The 22,437-nt window shown below is 43.3% G+C and overlaps 1 protein-coding gene across 1 annotated transcript in view; it reads left to right on the forward strand.

The window, feature by feature from the left end:
* WDR35 (WD repeat domain 35) overlaps positions 1–22,437 on the forward strand; it is a 2,872,164-nt gene that overhangs the window by 2,100,512 nt on the left and 749,215 nt on the right. The window contains exon 22 of the mRNA XM_044065775.1: positions 21,062–21,194. Within this exon, the coding sequence (XP_043921710.1) occupies positions 21,062–21,194 (133 nt within the window). The remainder of the gene's footprint in view (positions 1–21,061; positions 21,195–22,437) is intronic.

Here is a 22,437-nt window from a genome sequence, read left to right on the forward strand (position 1 = left end):
ACAAGACATCTACAACTGTAAAGGCCACAGAAATACCTCACAAAGAGGATTACTGGCCTCAAACAGATGCCCTACGCAGACCATCTCAAAAAACTCCAGCTTTACTCTGTCGCATATTGCCTACTCAGAGGCGATCTCTGCTTAACATACAAAGCTTATGTCAAACCTAGAGCTCTTGGACATGCTCCACTTAAAGAAATCCCAATCCATCCAAGCTACACGCTCTAGGGACCTAAACCTTGTCACCACAATAAACAGAATATGCTGGAGGGATAGTTTCCTGTCCCAGAGACTTCCCATACTGTGGAACAAACTACCTATCTATATCAAACAAAGCTCCTCATTAGCACTCTTTAAGAAAAATCTTGATGATTGGATGGGAGATAGGAAATTCACCCCGGGAATCACTTCTGTGGCTCTGCTTGACAGGGGCACAGGAAAATAATTTTCTTGGGTGGCAAAAGCCAGGGTACCATTTGGCTAGGCTTATATAGGCCCTAGGCCCAATAGCCTAGTACCTACCTATGAACCTATGAATCTATAATGTGCTCCTCCCTTTTCTGAAGGTCTTGCTTTCGGTTCCTTTATCTTTGTTCCAATATTCACTTCTTCAAATACTTGGTTTAGACCTTGATTTCCATTTTCTAGTAATTTTTTTTTCGGCAGCCACCAGAATTAAACGTAGCAAGGCTTTACTTGTTCAGATCTTGTATCCCAGCAAAAAAAAATAATAGAAATAATAATAATTTCCTTAGTTACATCCATTTGCTCACCCAATATTTCTGACAGGGTACTCTGCAGGGAATTTTTAAAGTCTGCCAGCTCATTATACTCCTAAAATATGTTCCCAGTTACTTCTTTCTTCCCTGTCACACTTCTAACATTTGCCATCTTCCTGAGGGAAAATTCTTGTGAGTCTGCTTGGAATATAAAAATACCCATGCAAGCACTTCCAAGCAAAAAATCAGAATCTTCTAGACTTTGTTGCATATTTGGGAACCATACATATGTCCTCCCATTATTTCCTTGTGAATTGCTTATCTAATCTCTCTTCCCACTCTTTTCTAACCTCCTGTGATTGATTCCTATAGATTATGTAATGTTTTAGATGCCATGCTAATTATTCCATTTTAACAGCAGCTTCTGTTCTAGATTTATCTTAAAATGCTACCAGAGGAGGTCTTTCACTTAGGATTCCCTTACCACTTTCTCTTTGCCTATACTCTAACATTGATCCATGATAGGAAAGATGGTCTCTAGCCTGCAGTCCAAATGTCTTCTTGACCTCTTTCCACTCCATTACCTTTCTCTAGTTGGTTGTTCACAGCACCTTGGTTCTTTTGCCAGTTTTCTCCAGAAAATTTCAGCCCCCTCCTGCTATTCTCTATACCCCTAATTGTAGTCATCTTTATCAGCAGAATCTCACTTCTTCATTCTTGTGTTGGCGTACTTCTTAGAATACGTTCTGCTACTTTATACATATAATATTCTGTATGGCTTTTGTTATTCTCCTTAAGAATCTGCATCCAAAATCCCACTCTCTTCTTATTTCTTGACTTCCCCCTTCTGCATCATTTTCCTTTTCCACTTTGACTTCTATCTTTCTGCTTGTGTTATGTATATCAGCCTTAACTGTGTAGCTGTAAAATATCCCTTCAAATCAAGTAATCCTAAACCACCTTGTTCTATTGGAAGGATCAATTTATCCCACTTGACCCTTGTCCTCATCCCAGATGAAATCCTTCAACTCTTTTTTTAGTGTCCACAACTTCTCCATTACAAGTGGGACTTTTAGTTCAGGAATCAAAATGTGCTGAAAAATATATGGTCCATCGTGAACTTGGAGTAAAAAGTATCAGAAGAAATTAAGATGTCATAATTTTTTGTTATAGCAGCATATGAAATAATGGCAATTTTTTGTATTCATGTAAATATTTAATTGACTGGAATAGAATGATATCAGTGTCAGACATCAGACCAGGTTATAGATGAATATGAGTAAAAGAAAGTTGCACAGATCCTTTAGTTTGAACCACATGGAAATGGACATATTAACAGTTCTTTATTGCAGTAGTTATGAAATTGCATTTTGGCATAATAGTTCTACTGCCTCCCTTATGACATGTGGTAAGTGAAAGATTTGGTCAGTAATCCAAACAGTTGCTGAAAGCATGCAGTCTGACATGAATATGGAGTAAAAGATTTTAGCAGAAATTATTATTATATGCTTTTTTATAGCAACTTTGCATAAAATAATGGCATATGTTTAGTATTTGCATTGATATTCCATTGAAGGAAATAAAATGATGAGTGTGTCACATGCCAGATTACAGATGAGGTAGGGTAAAAGAAAGTTGTGTAGGATCTGTGAGTTTGGGCTGCATGGAAATGAAGGTATTAAGATTTGTGCATAATAGCATATTTTGTGATAAGTTGGATTTTAGTTCAGGAATTCAAACAGTCGCTGAAAACATACATTCTAACATAAATATAGACTGGATGACTATAGCAGAAATAAAGATATACCTTTCTAGAGCTATTTATAAAATATTCCATATTTTTAATATTTACATTAATATTTCATTGACACAAGTAAAATAATAGTACAAAGCACCAGGTTATAGATGAGGGGGAGGGAAAGAAAGATGCACAGGAGCTGTTACCTTGGACCACATATTAACATTAGTGTATAACAATGGCTAAGAAAATTAACTCACTTAGGGAGTAGAGGGAATTGGGCTCAGAATTGCAAAGGTGCCAGTATCATACAGTCTGGGATGAAAACATAGTTGAAGCAATTATTTGAAATGACAATGAAATATATTGTTGTAGCAGTGTTTGCAGTATGGCACATTTTATAAGTGTCTGGTAAAAGGTTAAAGATAAAGGTGGATAAAAGAAAACTACCTAGGTTCTGTGACTTTGAGCCATATAAAAATGAAGATATAAATATTTTTGTTAAGTAGTGGTTCTGAAAATGTGCCTATTTGTATAGTATAGAAGATTATGATCGGGTTGCCAATCATAACCAGCATATTATGTGCTCGAGACATGGATGCCAAAAAAACCCACCTTGACAACAAAGCTCAAAAGGAGATTCTTGACATCCGTGTTGAGATCACATAATACAGGGTTATGATCGGTGAGAAGATCATAATTCTTTGTAGTGCATGGAGCTTTATGTGCTCCATTACTATTACTTACGGTGGGAAAAAAATCGCTAAGTGTTTTGCTGGTTTTGAAATCTGTAAAATACTTGGCAGTTGCTGTAAGAAAGTCAGTGCAATGCACTTCATTACTTTTATAGTTACCTTTCATGCCTCTCTACTATCTAGATTTTCATAAAAAGTCCATCCAGATTATTGTTTCATCTTTTTGGGCCATTCCTCATAAGATCTGTGTTTTTTTAACAAAACACCATGGATTTAAGTCGCTAAATAATGAAATACATTTGAATTTCCCAGCTCATTTCCTTCAGATTATACAGGCAAACACATCCTGCTATTCTCGTAACTTTCTATTTTTTTTACAGGAGGTTAGGGACACATTAAGGGTATGGACAGTGGGTAGAAACAAATGTTTTGTTCTGCTGCTGTCATTTGCTAGTCAGTACAAGCTGATTTTACTGCTGAGGGTGGGACCTAATCTTAACAATGTAAGCTGGGATGCCTAACAATTGTTAAGGTCTGACCCCTCGAAACTCTGGCACTTAACTGGTGTGTGTTCTTCCAGAAATCAGAGCATAATCACCACACTCCATTCCTGTTAATAACTGTCTTATCCAATGTGATAAGTTGGAGTTTAGGATTCCAAACAGGTTTTGAAAGCATACAGTCTGATGTGTGCATGGAAAGATCTTAAGCAGCATTCATACTTTGCTTTTTATAGCAGTACATGGAATATGATTCATTTTTCATGTTTGCATTCATGGCTGATAAGCACAGACAACTATGACCTCTAAGTAGTGCTCTATTGTACACTGTGAAGGGTGTGGGGATTCAAATACAATGCATACTGCATGTTTTCTTAGCTGTAAGCTGCTCCATGCAGCAAATTCCTAAACATTAGCGCTGTGCTCATCTATGAATCCTTGTCAGTATTTCACTTACAGGAAGAGAAGGTCAGGTACCATACTGCAAATAAAGGACAAATGAAAGCTGTATATGATCTGTGATTTTAAACAATTTGATAATGAAGTATCTGCATTTATTTATCGCAATGATCATGAAGATGTGCATGTTTTAAAGTATATTTTAATATTTTTGGTCATAATTCATATAATATGATTGTTGGGCATGATTCTTAGTCCCGCCAAACAACACTCAAGAGAAAGAAGGTGTAAGTGCAGATACGATAATTTGATAATAAAGTTACTTTATGAAATGTGATGTATTATTGTATTACTATGAACATTAAAAATCTTGCACTACTTGGATGTTATGCTGAGGCATCATTGGAAAGTTTACATCATTGTGGCCAATTCTACCTCTGATACTTTCCCTTCCCCTAGTACAGCTGCAGAGATGCAACAATTTTTCATATGTCAGATTGTGAGAAATATGATATTTTCATATTTGTTACAATATTTTGGTAAGAGAGTATTTCAAAATGCTGGATGATTTTGAAGCTGGTACTTGGTTGGACAGATTTGCTGTCACTACTACAGTTCGCATTGTTATGGTTAGACAGATACTGTTGCCTGATTGGAAAAATAGAAAACTTGCTTAAATTACAGTACAGTGCCACTGTATTGCATTTATTGTGACAGATACAGGAAACTGTTGAAAGAAGTCAGCAGAGATTGCTCCTTATAAGAGTCTGCTACTTCTGCAACCTTCTTTTGGGGTGCAACTCAAAATGTAAATAAAGTTGCTGTTGTAGTTCCATAGCTGTACATTTACTGACCACTGCTGATTGGACACACACAGTCTTGGAGCATAGCTCAATATGGATAGTACTGCAAGGTGTCTGTCATACCTATTCACATCCCTACTTCTTTTCAAAAGGGTACATTGTGGGACAAAGTACTTAGTTGTTTACTGTCAAATTACTGCAGCAAGATTGAGGGAACAGATGGTAATAAGTAAGGAAATGATTTTTATGCTGGGATATATGAGCTGAATTGCCTAGGCATAGTAAGATAGTACTGGGTTTAATGCTATTGGCTGTCAAAAAGCAATTACTAGAAAATCAAAATGAAAATCTAAGTGATCCATAATGCAAGTTTTGAATATTTAAATAGAGAGAAAATAATTGTAAGATTTTTTAAACATGGAAAGGATCAAATTTCATAGAAATAAAAGTTGGGTAACAGTAAGTTTTGTACTAATTATTTAATGGACATTTTTTGTAAAATATATGTTTGGCTGTGTATTCTGAAATCTCACCTGTGGTAGACCATCTTTGGAAAACAGCAGGTGTTAATTGTTCATACTGAGCTGTAGCTAGTTAGAGGCTGTTTATCTCACTGCTACAGTGCTTGTTTTCATGGCATGAGTGTGCTCAGTGTTAGCTTTTGCTAAAGGATGTACTCAGTTGTGTAGTACTCTAACCCTAGCCATTTCAATCCTTATGAATGTGATAAAAGTTGGGCAACAGTAATTGCAGGTTAATGCTCCAGAGGACTGGGAGTGTGGCTTAAGGGGACTGTAGAAATTGAACAATTTATATAATATCAAAGTGAGTGAAAATTGTTAAAAAAATGTATGCAGACTGTATGCATCTCCAACGCCCAGGTGAGAACTGCTCTCTCCAAGGCAAAAAACACAGCATCCATTGGAACGGATGGTGTACCCGGCTGTGTGCTCCACGAACTCAATGAGGAATTAAACCCGCAGTTAGGACAGCTGTTTAATCTTAGCATCACCTCAGGATACGTACCCAAGGAGTGGCGCACTGCGACTGTGGTCCCACTTCACAAGGGCGGTGCCTCCACCGACCCTGGAAATTACCGTCCCATTAGCTTGACAAGCCTTATCTGCAAAGCCATGGAGAGGATCATAATGGAACTCATAAATAAAGACATAGGGAACTTGCAGACTTTGGATCCAACCCAGTTTGGCTTTGTCAAAGGCAGATCATGCCTTTTAAACTTGGCTGACTTTTTTGAAACAGTCACCAAGGCCATTGATGAGGGAAAGGCAGTCCATACAGCCTACCTCGACCTGGCAAAGGCCTTGACACAATACCCCACTCAGGTATCATCGAAAAACTCATCAGCTTGAATGTAAACCCATACATCACAAGATGGGTTGCAAACTGGCTAAGTGACAGAACCCACAGGGTCAGAGTTGCTGGAGCCATGTCAGACTCAAAGCCTGTCACAAGTGGTGTCCCACAGGGCTCAGTCCTGGGTCCACTCTTGTTCGGCATCTACTTTTCTGAAGTACAAGCAAACACAGGAGGGTTATGGCTGACAAAGTTTGCAGATGACTGCAAACTGGGCGCCATAGTCGAAAACACTTCTGACACAGATATCCTTCAGAAGGGCCTCACAGAAACGGATAACTGGTGCCAGTGCCATGGCCTAAAGTTAAATGCCAAGAAATAGATAGTCATACCCTTCGGGAAAAACAAGGTTACCCCTAGCTACCATATAGGTGGCAATCCACTGAGCACAGAAGAAGTCATCAGGGACCTGGGGACCCAGGTTGACACTAGCCTTTCGTTTGACACTCATGTTGCTAAAGTAGTCAGGAAAACCTTCTACATTGCCCACCTGATCATGAAGGGATTCACATCTAGATCAAGGGAGGTCATCGTCCCCCTGTACTCATCACTCATTAGACCTATGATTGAGTACAATGCCCCATTCGGAATGTATCTGACCCGACACCTGCAGCAGCTGGAAAGGCCCCAAAAGTTCCTCACCAAGAGGATAAAGGGTCTCAAAAATGTGTCTTATGCTGCCCGACTGAAAGAACTCCAGCTCTATTCAGTCTCATACCGCTTGCTCAGAGGTGACCTGTGCCTGACATATAAGGCCATGTCAAACCCAGATTTGATGAATATGCTTCACCTCAAAAATCTAGATCCTCAGAACCACAAGGGCGGAGACTTAAACCTTGACACGGTTATTAATAGGATGTGCTGGAGGGACAGATTCATCACCCAGAGACTCCCTATGCTGTGGAACAAAATCCCGGTAAATGTGAGGCAGAGCACCTCGCTGGCCTTGCTCAAGAGGAATCTTGACCAATGGATGGGAGATCGCAGATATACCCCAGGGATTACTTCAGTGTCACTGCTTGACAGAGGCACAGCAAAATAATAGGCATAGTTTTATTCAAACTAAAGGGGTGGCGAAAGCCACATATCTATGGGCTAGGCTTATAAATGCCCTTGGGCAGATAGCCTAGTATGAACCTATGAACCTATGAAAGCTGTTGTTACAGTTTGCTTTGATGTGAACTCGTATTGCTACTTAAAACCTGACGATTTAATATAGATGTTTAAAAGAATCCTTCACTAAGAGTCCTTCTCAAAGACAGATTGCATAGCTGTGTATAGTACACAGTACAGTGGCAGATCTTCAAGACAGAGGCTTTGGCAACAGTACTTGTACGCCTCCACCTTTCCCTTATAGTCCCTTTCATGCTGGCTTGTCCCATTTTGTACATAGTGCATATCATTGTACTTGGAACATTTGATTACCATTCTTTGTGACTATATTTTCTAGCATGAAGAGTACAAGATGGTACGGCAGACTTCTTTTATTACAGTAGTACAAGCTACTAGTGTAAGGCTCAAACCAATATGAGACTGACAGTGTCATGCACAAAGAAGTGCTAGGTACAGACTGAGAAGAACTGGCTGGCATAACTCTCAACTGTACAGATTTTCCCAGAACGTCCAGATTTTTGCCTCATATTTTGGTCTGTTCCTGATAATTTTTTTTTTTTTTTTTGACAAAATCAAAACTGGGATGATCTAAGGATTACAGTCACTAAATAATGATATGCATTTGAGTTTCAGACTTCATATCCTTCAGAAAATGCATGCTTTTTTATTTATTTTTTTATTTGTTTAACATTTGTTGACCGGGAATGTCCAACTAGGTTCCACAGAGCCTGTTTTCAGCGGAGGCCAGGGGAGAAATGCATGCTAACACAACTCCTATTATTCTAGTAACTTGCTAAATTTATAACAGCAGTATTTAAAATGTGTCCATATTTTTGGGCCTTTGTCACCCCATTATGTCAGGCTTTGTCCAGATTTATTATGTTAAGATGTTGAGACCTATGCTGGCTTGTGATAGACATAAAGATAAGGAGGAAACATTTTTTGTTTTACTGCTGCAAAAATTCCTCTCTCTCTTTTTCAAAGATCTGTGGTTATGGTAAATATATGACATAAGTGAACTTTAAATAAGAGCTTTTTAGTCATTAAGTGGATCCTGTAAATTCCCCAGGTTTGTTTTTTTGCTTTCCTTAACAGAAGTTAGCCTTTTTATGCTATCTTGGACCTTTAATATCAGAATTGTCTTTGATGAGAAAAATACTGAAGCATGTAGTGTTTTCCCGTTCTTTAATGGCCAGTACACTAATGATGATGATATTGTCCCTGTGGAAGAGCTACAGCTTGACAAAACATGCTGTGAAATTTTTAATGAAAGAACAGTCTTGTAGATGGAAATTTAAGATGAAGGGGCCTTCTGATCATGTTGTTGTTAAAGTAGGAGGCTGCCCAAGTACCCTTTGCTAGTGATTGTACTTTTTCTTGAAGTTATAATTGTGGAAGCTAATATTAACGTTTTGTGTTGTATATAGGAAGAGTTCTATTGTTTGTTTAAAGATCAACTGCAAATTTTTTTAACATTTCTTTTTGTAATAAATATGCACTCATCTTGTAAAGTCGGACTTCTTATTCCAAAATGTGAGATTTTTGCTTTATTTAACTTAGTGGATGGACCTTTATTTATTAAGTTTAGTAAACTGGTGTTTCTGTTTACTGTATGCTGAGCAACTGTCCAATTACTTTGTGAGTCTGTGTCATCCAGCCCAATCTTCTGATGATGTAGTGGGGAGAAACAGTTTAAAGTGGGTTGGCATGCTTTCTGTAGTCTGCAGCAGATTTTATTTTCAGGTAATCAGAATGCAGCACAGTCAATTACTCAGTAAGACAATTAAATCAACAAGTAAACACAGTTATATTCAAGCGAAATTTTAAAAAAGTAAGATGAAACAGGATAAGATTCTTAGTAAAGTGTATAGTGCTTGACATGCAGTGTACTAAAACAGATGTAAAACTACTAATGGATTGATTGATCACTTTTAGGGAAAAAATTATGGATGTCTGAATCACCTCATAAGAGCCCTACTGTACAGTGAGGTGATTTGCATTTCCATAGTTTTCTCCTAGAAGTGATCAATCAATCCATTGGTAGACAGTGATTTATTAGTTTTACATGTTTTATTACACTACATTCCAAGAATCACATCCTGTTCAGTCTTACTTTTGTTACCTTTCACTTGATAGAGCTGTGTTTATTTACTGATTTATTGTCTGCATTCTGGTTAATTTGTAATAAAATCTACTGCAGACTATAGAAGACATGCCTACCCACTACAGACTGTTTCTCCCTGGTAAGGCTGGATGACATAGAATTGGGAAATAATTGGATCGTTGCTCAGTATACATTAAAGAGAAACACTGAATCTGAAGTAGGATATTCATTTGTCTGCAACCTGTGGGTTATGGATCCGATATCGGATCCGAACCGGCATGGTTTTCCAGCTATGGATCCAAGCTCTCAGCTCCTCCCCTCACCCATAATGCCCTGCTCTACCCTCATGACCTCAGATCTCGTTTGCCGCGCTGGTGACTGGATTGGTATCTATAGCTCTCAGCTAAGTGCTAGCTTTATATCTGTTAATTCAGAATTTTTGAAGTTTTTTGTGCATATTTGTGTGAAAGTTTAGGTATTCCTCTTTGATAGTTTACTTTAGAGTTAAATTAAGTATATTTTTTCCCTCCCCTCGCTGTTGGCGTAGTGTGTGTGTGTTGGGCCTGTGTGTCTGTATTTGTTTTAGTTACTTTTAATTAGTAGCTGTATAGATTGGGATGGCTGAACAGCCAAAATCTATATTCTCTAAATGCTCCGAGTGTGGCCATAAGCTCTCCCCGGCTGATGGCCACACTCGGTGTGTTAGGTGCCTGGGGGTTGAACACCTCACATCTGGATGCTCCATTTGTGCAGGGTTCAACCCCAGGGCACTGAAGGAGCGGAGGTCCAAGCTTGTCTTGGCGGGCCTTTTACCGCCGGACTCGGCTCCGACCTCCGCCCCTTCGGGAGTAACCGTGGTTTCGGTTCTTCCCTCCGTGGCACCCCCTCCTGCTCCTGGGACTCAACCTCCCGTTTCTGGAGAGGAGAGGGATGCTAGGAAAAAGGACCGGAGGGAGAAGCACCACAAGCGGCGGGCCGAGACCTCTGTTTCGGCCCCGCCAGCCAAGCGGGCTTCTCCCGGCTCCATGTCGGCTCGGTCTCCTCCTTCTCGGCTCCGGTCCCCAGTGTGCTTTCACCGGGTCCTGAGGAGGAGGAGACCCGATCTCCGTCGAGGCTATCGAGGAGGCACTCCAGGCCTACCTCGGTAGCCGCGCCGAGATCCACATATAGCCTTCGATGCTGATCTGGACCGGATGATGAGAAGATTCATCCAGCCCCAGATCCAGAGGGGAGTGCTCTTGCCCCCCCCCCCTCTGGGGGGGAGCTCAACACCCTTTTACAAACCTATTGCTCCTACTCCGACCCGCTATCTGGGTTCGGAGCAGCTGGAGCCGAGCAGCCGAGCCGGGGTGGGTCGGCGCCGATAGTACTTGGTACCGGATCCGACCCTGCCCTCGAGTGCCGGATCCGACCTCTCGCACCCTGGATCCGTGCTTCGGATCCGGGGGCTTCAGTGCTCCTTCGGCGCCATCTGTGTCGGAGCGCACTGTCCTTCGGATCCGGCGCCGGGCGCCGGCTCCGATCCACTCTTCGGATCCGAGGGGAGCCGATTGTCGGATCCTTTGGTCGAGGTCGGCTCCCCTTCGGCATTTGATGTAGTGGAGAGGGCCCTGTTGAGGGTCTCCGGACCCCCGGCACTTGTTCTGGCTCCGTCCCGCGCTCCCTCTGCACTGGGCCAGGCTTCCACCATCCGGCCCCTGGGACAGCCCGCTTCTGTGCCCCAAGTTGCTCCTATGGAACAAATTGCTGCTTGTGAGGACTCCTCTGACAGCCCCCCAGAGGATGTCCCTCGCAAGCATACGTGCAAAAGGAGGCACATTGACTGCCCCGAGTCTCTCACAGAAGACACGGACTTGGAGGAAGGGGAAGGCTCCCCATGGTCACCCCCCGAGGATGTCTCATTTGGAGACATCATGGAAATGCTCCGTATAAGGGGGGTGGTCTGCCCCCAAGTCTTCCTCAGACGAGTCCGTGTTCTTGGAGGCATTTGAAGCGGGCCCGTCTACCTCTTGGGTGTCCCCTCCTGCCGACCCCTGGTGGACCTTATTACCACCAGGGCGTGGAAGGAACCGGACACCGTGGAGCCAATTCCTAAGAGGCCAGATAGGATCCTTAGCCCACCGTCCGACCGTGCCCATTGGAGTAAGGGGCCTCCGGTAGATGCCATGTTGACGGCGGCCACCAAGAGGGAACTGGCTCAGGAGAGTCCTCAGTCCACCCCGAGCAAGGAGTCTCGGATGATGGACCGCTTGGGGAAGCGGATGTTTAGTTCAGCGACCTTCTCGGTAAGGGCGCTGAACTACTTGGCACATGTCATTAGGATGCAGCGAGATCTTATTAAAGAATACGCTGCATCTCCCTCAGAGTCCATTTCGGAGGAGGACAGGGTTCTGCACTCCACCCGTATGGCCACTCTTAGGTCAGTTACTAATACCTCTATGCGGCTACTCTCCCACGCAACGGAAGGCGCCGCTAGAGCTGCGGGGCAGGACTAGTCACTAGACGTCAGGCCTGGCTCCGTCACTGCGATTTTTCTGAGCCCTTCAAAGCGTCATTTGCGAACGCCTTTGATGGTTCTGCCCTTTTGGCAAAACCGTTGGCGACGTTAACCCAGAGCGAGAAGGACGGGAAGACGCTGTCTGCCGTCAGAATCCGCTTCTCTGCACCCCAGAGGCCCTACTCTAGGAACCAAAAGGGTCAGAAGAAGATGTGGTTCGAAGTTGCAGCAGTCCCAGCCTGCTCCGGACAACCAGTCCTTCCATGGCAGAGGAGGACAGGGAGGACGCTGCCCTAGAGGCAGAGGGGCTCCCAGAAACTTCGGGTCCAGGGAACCTTTCTCTGAACGGCCCGCAGCAACCCTGAGGGTTGCCCGACTGCTCCACTCTGGAGGCAGTCGGGGACGTTCCGGGGCACCTAGCGGCATGGGAGTCCATAACATCGGACCGCTGGGTTCTCCAAATCATATCCAGAGGATATCGCATCCCTTTCCTTCACCTTCCAAAGTTGAAGTCCCTCCCAGACGTCCCACCCGGTCAACGGGAGGCTGCTTTGGCAGAAATTGGCCATCTGCTAAAGAAAAGAGCCATCCAGCCCGTCCCCCCAGACCAGTTCGGATCAGGGTTCTACTCCAGATTCTTTTTAGTGCCAAAGAAGACGGGGGAACTAAGACCAATCCTAGACCTCTCTCTCTTGAATCTGGCAGTCCCCAAAGAAAAATTCCGAATGGTCACTCTGCAATCTATTCTCCCTCTTCTGGGAGAAAATCACTGGATGTGCTCGATAGACCTCAAGGACGCGTACTACCACATCCTGATGGACAGGCGCTCCAGGAGGTTTCTCCGCTTCCGGCTGGGAGCCAGTCACTACCAGTTCCGGGTCCTTCCCTTTGGTCTCACCACAGCCCCCAGGGTGTTCACCAAAGTATTAGCAGTGGTAGCGGCCCACCTGAGGCTTCAGGGGGTGCAGGTCTTTCCCTACCTGGACGACTGGCTTCTTACCGCCCCAACAAGGCATCTACTTTTATTGGCGCGAGACTCCTTTCTCCATCTTGCCCCTTGTCTGGGCATCACAATGAATACAAAGAAATCCAACCTGGCGCCCACACAGCTCTTAGATTTTATAGGGGCCAGGCTAGACACAAGGAGTTTACGAGCCTTCCTCACTGCGGACAGAGTTCAAAATCTGCAGCTCCAGGTGCGGGCCATTCTCCACTCAAGTTCTGTTCCGGCGGAGTTGGTCCTGAGGGCTCTAGGGTCCATGGCATCGGCTATAGCACTTCTTCCTCTTGCCAGGCTCAATATGCGCATTCTACAGTGGACGCTCTTAGTGCAGTGGTCATACCTTGCTCTCCCCATGCATCATCCCATAGCGATCAGCAAGGCTTGCAAGCGGTCCCTCTTGTGGTGGCTCCACTCCCCGGATCTCCACAGAGGCCGCCCATTTTGTGCTTCTCCCCCTCTCGCCACGGTGACCACGGACGCCTCCCGCCTCGGGTGGGGGGGGCACTTTGCGGGCCGGACCGTCCAAGGCACGTGGGACGATTCAGAGACCTTACTGCATATCAATGTTCTAGAGATGAGAGCAGTGCTCTTAGCGTTGCTAGCACTTCAGGACTTTCTTCCCTTGGGAACAATTGCGATTCAATCGGACAACATGTCTGTTGTCTGGTACATCAACAAGCAAGGGGGAACAAGGTCTTACCCTCTTTGTCGAGAAGCCATGAGAGTTTGGGAATGGGCAATCTCCACCAACCGCTTTCTAATAGCAATGCACATTCCGGTCGGTCCAACTTCCTTGCGGACAAGCTCAGTCGCACCATCCTGTCCCCTTACGAGTGCTCTCTCAATTGTCGAGTAGCGAACGCATATTCGCACGGTGGGGAACCCTTCATGCGATCTTTTGCCTCTCCCTCAAACACCAAGTGCGACAGTTTTTCGCTCTGATACCTCCTCCGGAGGTACCCCAAGAGACGCTCTGGTGCATGCTTGGCCACCCGGTCTTCTGTATGCTTATCCACCCTTGCCTCTGATGCTCCAAGTTCTTCAGAAAGCCTCTCGGTGGGTTGCAGAATGATTCTCATTGCTCCGTTTGGCCTCGACAGATCTGGTTCCCCTTCCTAAGGTCTCACTCGGTGAATCCTCCTTGGATTCTAGATCCCATCCCGGATCTGATATCCCATCCATCCTGCATTCCTCCTCCGAATCTGGACAACCTGAAGCTGACCGCTTGGCTGCTCCAGTTCCACTCTTGATCAGGACTCGGTATTTCGTCACCGGTTAAGGCAATTTTGGTGGCAGCTCATAAACCATCCACTAGAAAGGTTTACGAAGCAAGTGGAAACGTTTTCTTTGGGCGGAGCGGCAAGGCCTGAATCCTTCACGGTTCCTCTTCCGTTTGTGCTTGACTTTCTAACCACTCTCTTTAACGATGGTGCCAGCAGTTCCACAGTCAAAGTACAACTGGCGGCAATTTCTCATTATCACATTGGCCATGACTCTAATCCTCTTATGTCAGCCAAATTGTGTAAAATTTTTCTTAAAGGTACTTTTCTTCTCAGGCCCCTATAAAACAAGCAGTTCCTCCTTGGGACCTCTCTCTGGTTCTACAGGCCTTGACCGCCCCCCCCCCCCTTTCCAGCCACCCGCTACGGTGGGTCTCAAATTCTTCTCCTACAAGACAGCCTTTTTGGTAGCCATTACATCGCCAAGAGAGTTTCTGAGCTTCAAGCATTATCAGCTAAACCTCCTTACTTGGTATTTCATCCGGACCGTGTCTACCTCAGGACCAACCCGTCCTTTCTTCCTAAAGTCGCTTCTGAAGCAAACATCAATCAGTCCATTAACCTCCCTGTTTTCTTCCCTAAATATGAAAACAAAGGTGAATATAAGCTCCATTCATTAGATGTTCACAGGCAACTTAGATTTTATCTGAACAGGACGGCTGGTCATAGGCAATCCGACCAGTTGTTTATTTCCTTTGCAAAATTCAATTTGGGCAAGCCAATTTCTAAAGTTTCTCTGTCCCGCTGGATTTCACAGTGCATCTTATTGGCTTATCAAGCTTCAGGAAGGCCCGCACCGGAGGGTGTTCATGCCCATTCAACCCGGTCAGTATCTACCTCGGCAGCCTTCAAGGCTAGGATTCCTCTAGATGATATTTGTGCAGCAGCCACGTGGGCTTCATCTCATACTTTTATTTCCCACTATAAGTTGGATCTTGCATCTAGGGTAGAGCATCCTTTGGCTCCGGTGCTCCGGAATATCCTTCCATGATGGCCGCCCAAGATTCAGGTAGCTGGGGACTCTGTCCCACAGGTTGCAGACAAATGAATATCCTACTTCAGATTTAGAAGTTATGTACTCACCATAACGTTCCATCTGAGTAGGTGTATTCATTTGTCTGCAACCATCCCGCCCTCCTATCCCCCTGGCCTTTCAGTTTCCTGCATATTCTATGTTACCCTTTTCAGGGTGTTGTTGCTTTGGCAAACTCGATCTGAGGTCATGAGGGTAGAGCAGGGCATTATGGGTGAGGGGAGGAGCTGAGAGCTTGGATCCATAGCTGGAAAACCATGCCGGTTCGGATCCGATATCGGATCCATAACCCACAGGTTGCAGACAAATGAATACACCTACTCAGATGGAACGTTATGGTGAGTACATAACTTCTAATTTGTTAAACTTAAGATAGGTCCATTGAAGTAACAAAAGTAAAAACTTCACATTTGAGGATGTGAGGATAATATAGCCCATTTTATAAGCTTAAAGCATAATTATAACAAAAAGAAATGGTTAAAAAAAACTTTGCACTTTTTCTTTAACCTTTTTTAAATTAAACATTTTTGCTTTCTGACTTTGTGACTGAAAATTCCAAGGTCCAATCTCGGTTTCAAAACCACAGTTAAGTGTAATAATTGTGTACTTGGAAAAATTACTACAACAGATCTGAAAATTTTATATTTGTTTTCAGCCTGTTATCGCTATTGCTTTGGTGGTACGGCGGTAGCGTTGTTACCTCACAGCAAGAGGTTCTCCCGTTCGATTCTCGGCTGGGCTTGGGAGTGCCTTCTGTGTGGAGTCTGTATGTCCTCCCCGCGGTTGGGTAGCGTTCGAAAGACATGTGTGCGTAAATGGGCGTGGCTTCGTTGAAGGTTGGGTGTCGAGCTGGCACCTCAGCATTTCGTAAAAATCTACTGCAAATCATTAGCGGAACGGAGTTCCGCTGTGGCGACCCCTTACCGAAAGCCGAAAGACAAACAACAACAACATCGTTATTGCTTTTCCCATTGTGTTCATGCATTTGGTACATTGATCTGATGTTAACTTGTTTTTGTCTGTTTCAAATTTTGGGTTATCGGATCAGGCTGGATCTGACCTTGGCACCTTTTAGAAGCTATGGATTCAGGGCTCGACTTCTCCTCTACCCATAATTTCCTCTGTCTCCACACATTACCTCAGATCTTGATTGCCACCTGATGAGAAGGATGTGTGTACAAGGGCTCTGACTGAAAAAGCTAAGCTGTATCATTGTTCTTTATTATCTCACATTTATATACTTTTCATAGCATTTTCTTAGTTTTTATTAACATCCACATGTTTTCCTCCCAAGTTTAAATAAAAGTTCTTACATATACTTTCTTGTTGTATACCTTTTGAAAAATCCCCTTCTCTTCTTCTGTCTTGTAGGTATTTTATTGTGAGTTTTTTTTTTGGGGGGGAGGTGCATTTTTGTAGTCATATTTTGTATTATTAAGTACAGTATTTCTTCACTATGTGGATTACCATCTGCTTCCCTATCACAGAGAAGGTTCTCTGGTTTAAAACATGTATAGCCTGTGATCCTAAGATCTTGCTGCAGGATCCTCATGCCCACTGTGTACTGCCTGTGAGCAGAGCATTGGACATAAATTGTGAGTTTTGTGCCTTGTTTGCTACTACTTTACACGGGCACCGGGACAAGCTTGTACTGAAAGGTTTAATTCCTGCCTAGTCAGGAGCTACTTCTCAGTCAGTGACTCCACAGTCCACTCCTTCAGCTTCTCCTGCAAAAGGATCAGAAAAGTCTAAAACTGCTAAAATGAAAAGGAGGAGTCAAGGGCATTGGACAGGCTTGGGAAATTAACATATGTATCAATGACTTTTGCACTTAGAGTGCTGGCGTAGCTACCTTGTGCATATCGTATTTTAAGAGGGAGTTCACCTTCTCCCTCTTGGGTAATCTACTTTTAGACAGTGGAGTTCCCAATTATCTATCTTACAGCCAATGTTCAACATATCCATACATCATCTTTCTAATGCAGCTGATAGTACAGCCTGGGCAACAGGCAATGGCATAGCCATCCACTGACATGCCTTGGTGTGCATATTTGACTTTGAGGAAGGTTTCAAGATGTCTATCCTTAATACCCCATTTGATGGTTCGACACTTTTCAGACCAAAGGTTAAGGAAACTTTTACTAGGAGGAAAGAAATGTAAGACTTTAAGACCCTATATGCTATTGGAATACACTTTTCTACCCTATATAGGACTTTCTCCAGGAACTAGGGGTTGGTATAGTTCTTACCAAGACTGTGCTAGGGACATACCTTCCTGAGGTGGGTATGGAGGAAGATTTCCACAGATGCCCTAGAGGCTGAGGTGGGCTGTAAAATCAGGAGGTTTTGCATTCCTTTCACTGAGAAATCCTATCAGCACTCCTAAAGGACTGCCTGACTGCTGCACTCTAGAGACAGTCAGGGGGTGCTTATTGCTGCACCCTCAAACCTGCTAGGCCATCTGTCAAGATATACATGGATGCTTTGCATAATCACCAGATGATGTACTGTTTCCTTTGTTTCCCCTCCTCAGAAGAAGAGAAGGATTTCCAGCATATCACCTAGTCAGACAGAATCTGCAGCAGCAGAACTATCAAAGCTGATGGGGAGAAAAGTCACCCAGCAGGTCTCCCTGGACTAGTTAGGATCTGGAGTCTGTCCCACGTTCTTTTCAGTTTCAAAAAAAAAAAATATGGGATCTCAGGCCAGTCTTGGACCTAAGCCACCTCAGTCAGTTTGTGAAGCAGATAAAGTTCCAGATGGTCACAATGCAATCCATCCTCCTCTGCTGAGGATGGATGACTGAATGTGCTGCATAGATCTCCAGGATGCCTGTTATCATATCAGGATAGCAAGGCATTACATGAGATTTCTCTATCTCCAGCTGGGAACCAGTCATTTCCAGTACAAAACACTACTAATCGATCTCATCACAGCCCCATGGGTCTTCAGCAAAGTCATTGCAGTAGTGGCAGCATATATCCGACTGCTGGAGATCTGAGTATAACCATATCTAGATGATTAGCTCCTCACCTCTCCAACCAGGGATATTCTGATCCAACAGTGGGACTTTTCGCTGCAACTTGCACAGAAACTGGATAACACAGTCAATTATGCTAAGAGTCAGTTGACACCTACTCAACAGAGAAAGTTCATTGGATGTCAGCTGAATATGACTGCTCAAATACCCAAGCTCCATGAGTCAAGAGTTATATCTCAATGTCAGATAGCTCTTCAAGTTCTTCAGCAACCCCTTCCATCTGCGAGGTTCGTTCTATGACTGTTAGTGACTTCAATGATCACGTTAATTCCCCTGGTCAGATAATACATGAGAGTTCTTCACTGGACCCTATCAGTACAATGGTGCCAGCTATCATAGCCTCTACATACTCAGATTCATTTAACACCTATTTGCAGAACTCGCATCAAGTAGTGGTTGACTTCACTGGTAGTCCCAAAAGGTCGTGTCTTCTCCCTGTCACCTCCAATGGCCACAGTAACCATGAATGCTTCCCTCCTGGAATGCAAGGGTTGGGGGTCATTGCAAATGGAAGATGGTCCAAGGTTCTTGGCCACACATAGAGGCCAGTCTTCACATCAAAGTCATGTAGATGAAAGTGGTCCTTCTAGTGTTGCATGTTTTTCAGGACTTTCTCCCCTAGGGTGTGATTTCTGTCCAAATAGACAACATGGCAGTGGTCTGGTATATCAACAAACAAGGTGGGTACCTGCTGATATCCACTTTGCCAGGAGGCCAATGTGGTGATGGATGATGTCTTCCCATTGCTTTTTCATAGCAAAGCATATCCCAGGGACCTCCAGTGTTCTAGCAGACAAGCTGGGCAGGTCCATTCTTCTGCCTCAAGAGTGGACCCAGACAGTGCAACTCAAATCTTCCCTCACTGGGGCCAACCTTGCTGTGGTCTTTTTTCTTTGTGTGTAAAAACAAGTGCAGCAGTTACTTTGCCCAAATCCCTCCACAGGGTCAGTCACCAAGGAATGCACTAGTCCACAGTTGGCCCCCTTGGTCTTCTCTATGTCTTCCTCCACTCCCATACCATTACTAACAAAGTTTATTCAGAAAGCCAGAAGGTGCAAGTCCAGAGTGATCCTTTTTGCTCCTTTTTGGCCTCAGCAAGTTTGGTTCCCTTTCTTCTGGCCTCACTTAATACATCCTCCCTAGACACTGGATTATCATCTGTATCTCCTCAGTCACCCACTGAAACCCACTGCATGGTTCCTTCAATTTTAACGGAGGCCAGAGATTCCAGGGTGTCTTCTTAGGTAGTTCAAATTATATCAACTTCACAAAAGCAAGATACAAGAAAAGTTTATATAGGCAAGTGGAAAAGGTTTTCTATTTGGCTTGGAAAAGGTTTTCTATTTGGGCTTCTTCCTAAGGAATGTATCCTTTTTCAGCTCATCTTCCTTCCATCCTGGACTTCTTGCAAGATCTGTTACAAATAGGGTCAAGTTTTTCAACAGTCAGAGTCCAATTACCAGTTATTTCCATTTTTCATTTTTTATATTAGATGAAACCATACTCCCTTGCTGAGGCTTCCTATAAGAGATCCAGTTCCTCCATGGGATAAAATATCATGCTACAGCCCTTAACTAGTGCTCCCTTTGAACCAGCAGCCACAGCAGATCTGAAATTCCTCTACTGGAGAACTATTTTTCTGGCGGCAGTTACTTCAACAAAAAGGATTTCTGAACTGCATACCCTGTCCTCTAAACCTCCTTATATGATTTTCCATAAGGATGGAGTATCTTTGAGGACAAACCCAACGTTCCTCCCAAAGGTTGTATGCGAAGTGAACCTAAACCAGACAATAACATTTTTCTTTCCAAAATTTGTTAAAAAAGGAGAATATACTCTACATTTACTAGATGTTCACAGACAGCTCAAATTTTATCAGCAGAAGACCAGGATATCAGGACAGCTGTCTAGCTTATTGTTGCTTTCTAAAAAATTAAATTGGACCACAGTGTATCTAAGGTCACACTCTCTAGGTGGGTTTCTGACTGTATACTCTCTGTTTATGAAAGATTATAACTGTCCTTTTACCAAAAAAAAAAAAAAAGCTCATGCAGCAAAGGATATTGATCACTACAAGCTCAGTGTACATTCCATATCCCATGCATCTTTTGGCTCCACCATTCTCAGGAATATTCTTCCTTGGTGCGTCACAGGTTTTTGGTAGCTTGGGAATCTGTCCCCAAAGGTTGAATCTGATGAAAACAGACATCAGATACAGAATTTATGTACTTGCCTTTACATTATGTCTGTATTGCCTTGTTTTCATCTGGTTCAGCATCCCTCTGTTACCTTTCCAAAACTGTTATGTAGTGCTCTTCTTTGAATGGTTGGACCTTACCAGGGAGTTTCTCTTTCTAGTCTCAGATGGCTGTCCCATGTTATGACTGTTTCCTAATCCATGTTAGGGGCTGCCATTTGGGTTGGGATTGTGGAATAACTTTATGGTCATGAGCAGGAAAACTCAAACTGAGGTAATGTGGGGAAATGGAGAAAATTATGGGTAGGGGTGGAATCAGAGCCCTGGATCCACAGCTTTTAAAAGGTCCAGAGGTTGGATCCAGTTGGATCCTATAACCCAAAGGTCGAACCAGACTAAAACAAGACAACATGGATTTAACATTATAGTAAGTACATACCGTTTGTTATACTAGTTTATGATGGACTGAGATAGGTAAAAAAAAAACATTTGAGAATAACTGTTATACTTGAGTTTTTATGTCATCTCAGGAAAGGATACAAATGATTTATCTTATCTTTCACCAGGGTGAATGCCGTTCAATATTATATTCAAGGCCAAAACCAGGAGCGATTAGCAGAATGTTGTTATATGCTGGAAGACTATGAAGGACTGGAGAAGATAGCAAACTCACTTCCTGAAAATAATAAACTGCTACCAGTAAGTGTTATATATTGTTTGCTCCACACTAACTTTAGCACATAATTTTGTGACACTATCCTTTGTGTAACTGCCTCGTTTAGCTTGATGCTGTGATGCAGCTGTATATTGTGGAACACAAATTTTGGTGGACTGGAATGTTGCTCACTTCATTGGTTTATAGTATAACTCTTAGATGCCTTCGCTACTTTTTCCACTGTACTGGCTCATAACATTTATATTTCTGTATAAGAAGTGCTCCTATGTTGTCTTTTTTCATCCATTTCAACATTTGGGTTGTCAGATCTGACCAGATCTGACCTTGGCGCTGATTTTGAAACTACTTTGATTCCAATGCTCTAACTCCTCCCTTACCAATAATTCTCATGGGCTCATATCTTCGCATGTGACCTTTTTGGATTTCATAGTTTCCTCCTTCCTTACTGAGAGTTTTTATGCTCTCTACTCTGTATTGTCGTGTTAGAAGTGTTCCTTTTTGATAGGACTTCGTTTTCTGTTAAGATAGATATACAGGTAGTAGTAGTAGAGTGTTAGTAGTTTTAGTATATATAGTTTTAGCTGTAATACTGAATTTAGCTGTCAGATCTCTGAATTATTTGGCTCATGTTATTAGGTTCCAGAGAGATTTGACCAAGGAACTCTTTAAATCTCTCTTTGGTATCTTGCCTGCAGATGTTCAGAAGACAATAGACTCCCAGTTATCTACCCTAGAGACAACGTCCAGTGTAGCTATGTGACTGCTTTCCAAAGCAGCTGATGGCATGGCCAGGGCAACAGGCACCAGCATCACCATGTACCATTATTTCTGGATGCATCTTTGTGACTTTGCAGAAGGCTACAAGACATTTGCCCCCATGATGGGTGCATGCTTTTCTAACCTAAAGTTAAAGAACCACTCACCAGGAGTTAGCAGGATGGCAAGACTCTGCCTGCAGTGGGAATCCATTTTTCCACTCCACAAAGATCCTTCTTTAGGAATCAGAGGATGGGGAAAAAGATGTGGTTCCTAAAATCACAGAATTCCTACCATGATTCCCTATGTGATAGATCGCCTCATGGCAGAGGTGGAGGTAATTAACAGATGTGGACTGTATAACCAGGGCTTCCATGGTCCTTTTTCTGAGAAGCCCTATCAGTGCTCCTAAATGGTTGCCCGATTGTTGCACTCTAAATGGAGTCTGGGCAGGGCTTGTCTTTGCACCCACAAGCCTGGCAAAGTGCAACCATAGATTCGTGGGTGCTA

The sequence above is a fragment of the Protopterus annectens genome, chromosome 1.part0, assembly GCF_019279795.1.
Source record: "Protopterus annectens isolate FY-2018-M chromosome 1.part0, PAN1.0, whole genome shotgun sequence".
Classification (NCBI taxonomy): domain Eukaryota; kingdom Metazoa; phylum Chordata; order Ceratodontiformes; family Protopteridae; genus Protopterus; species Protopterus annectens.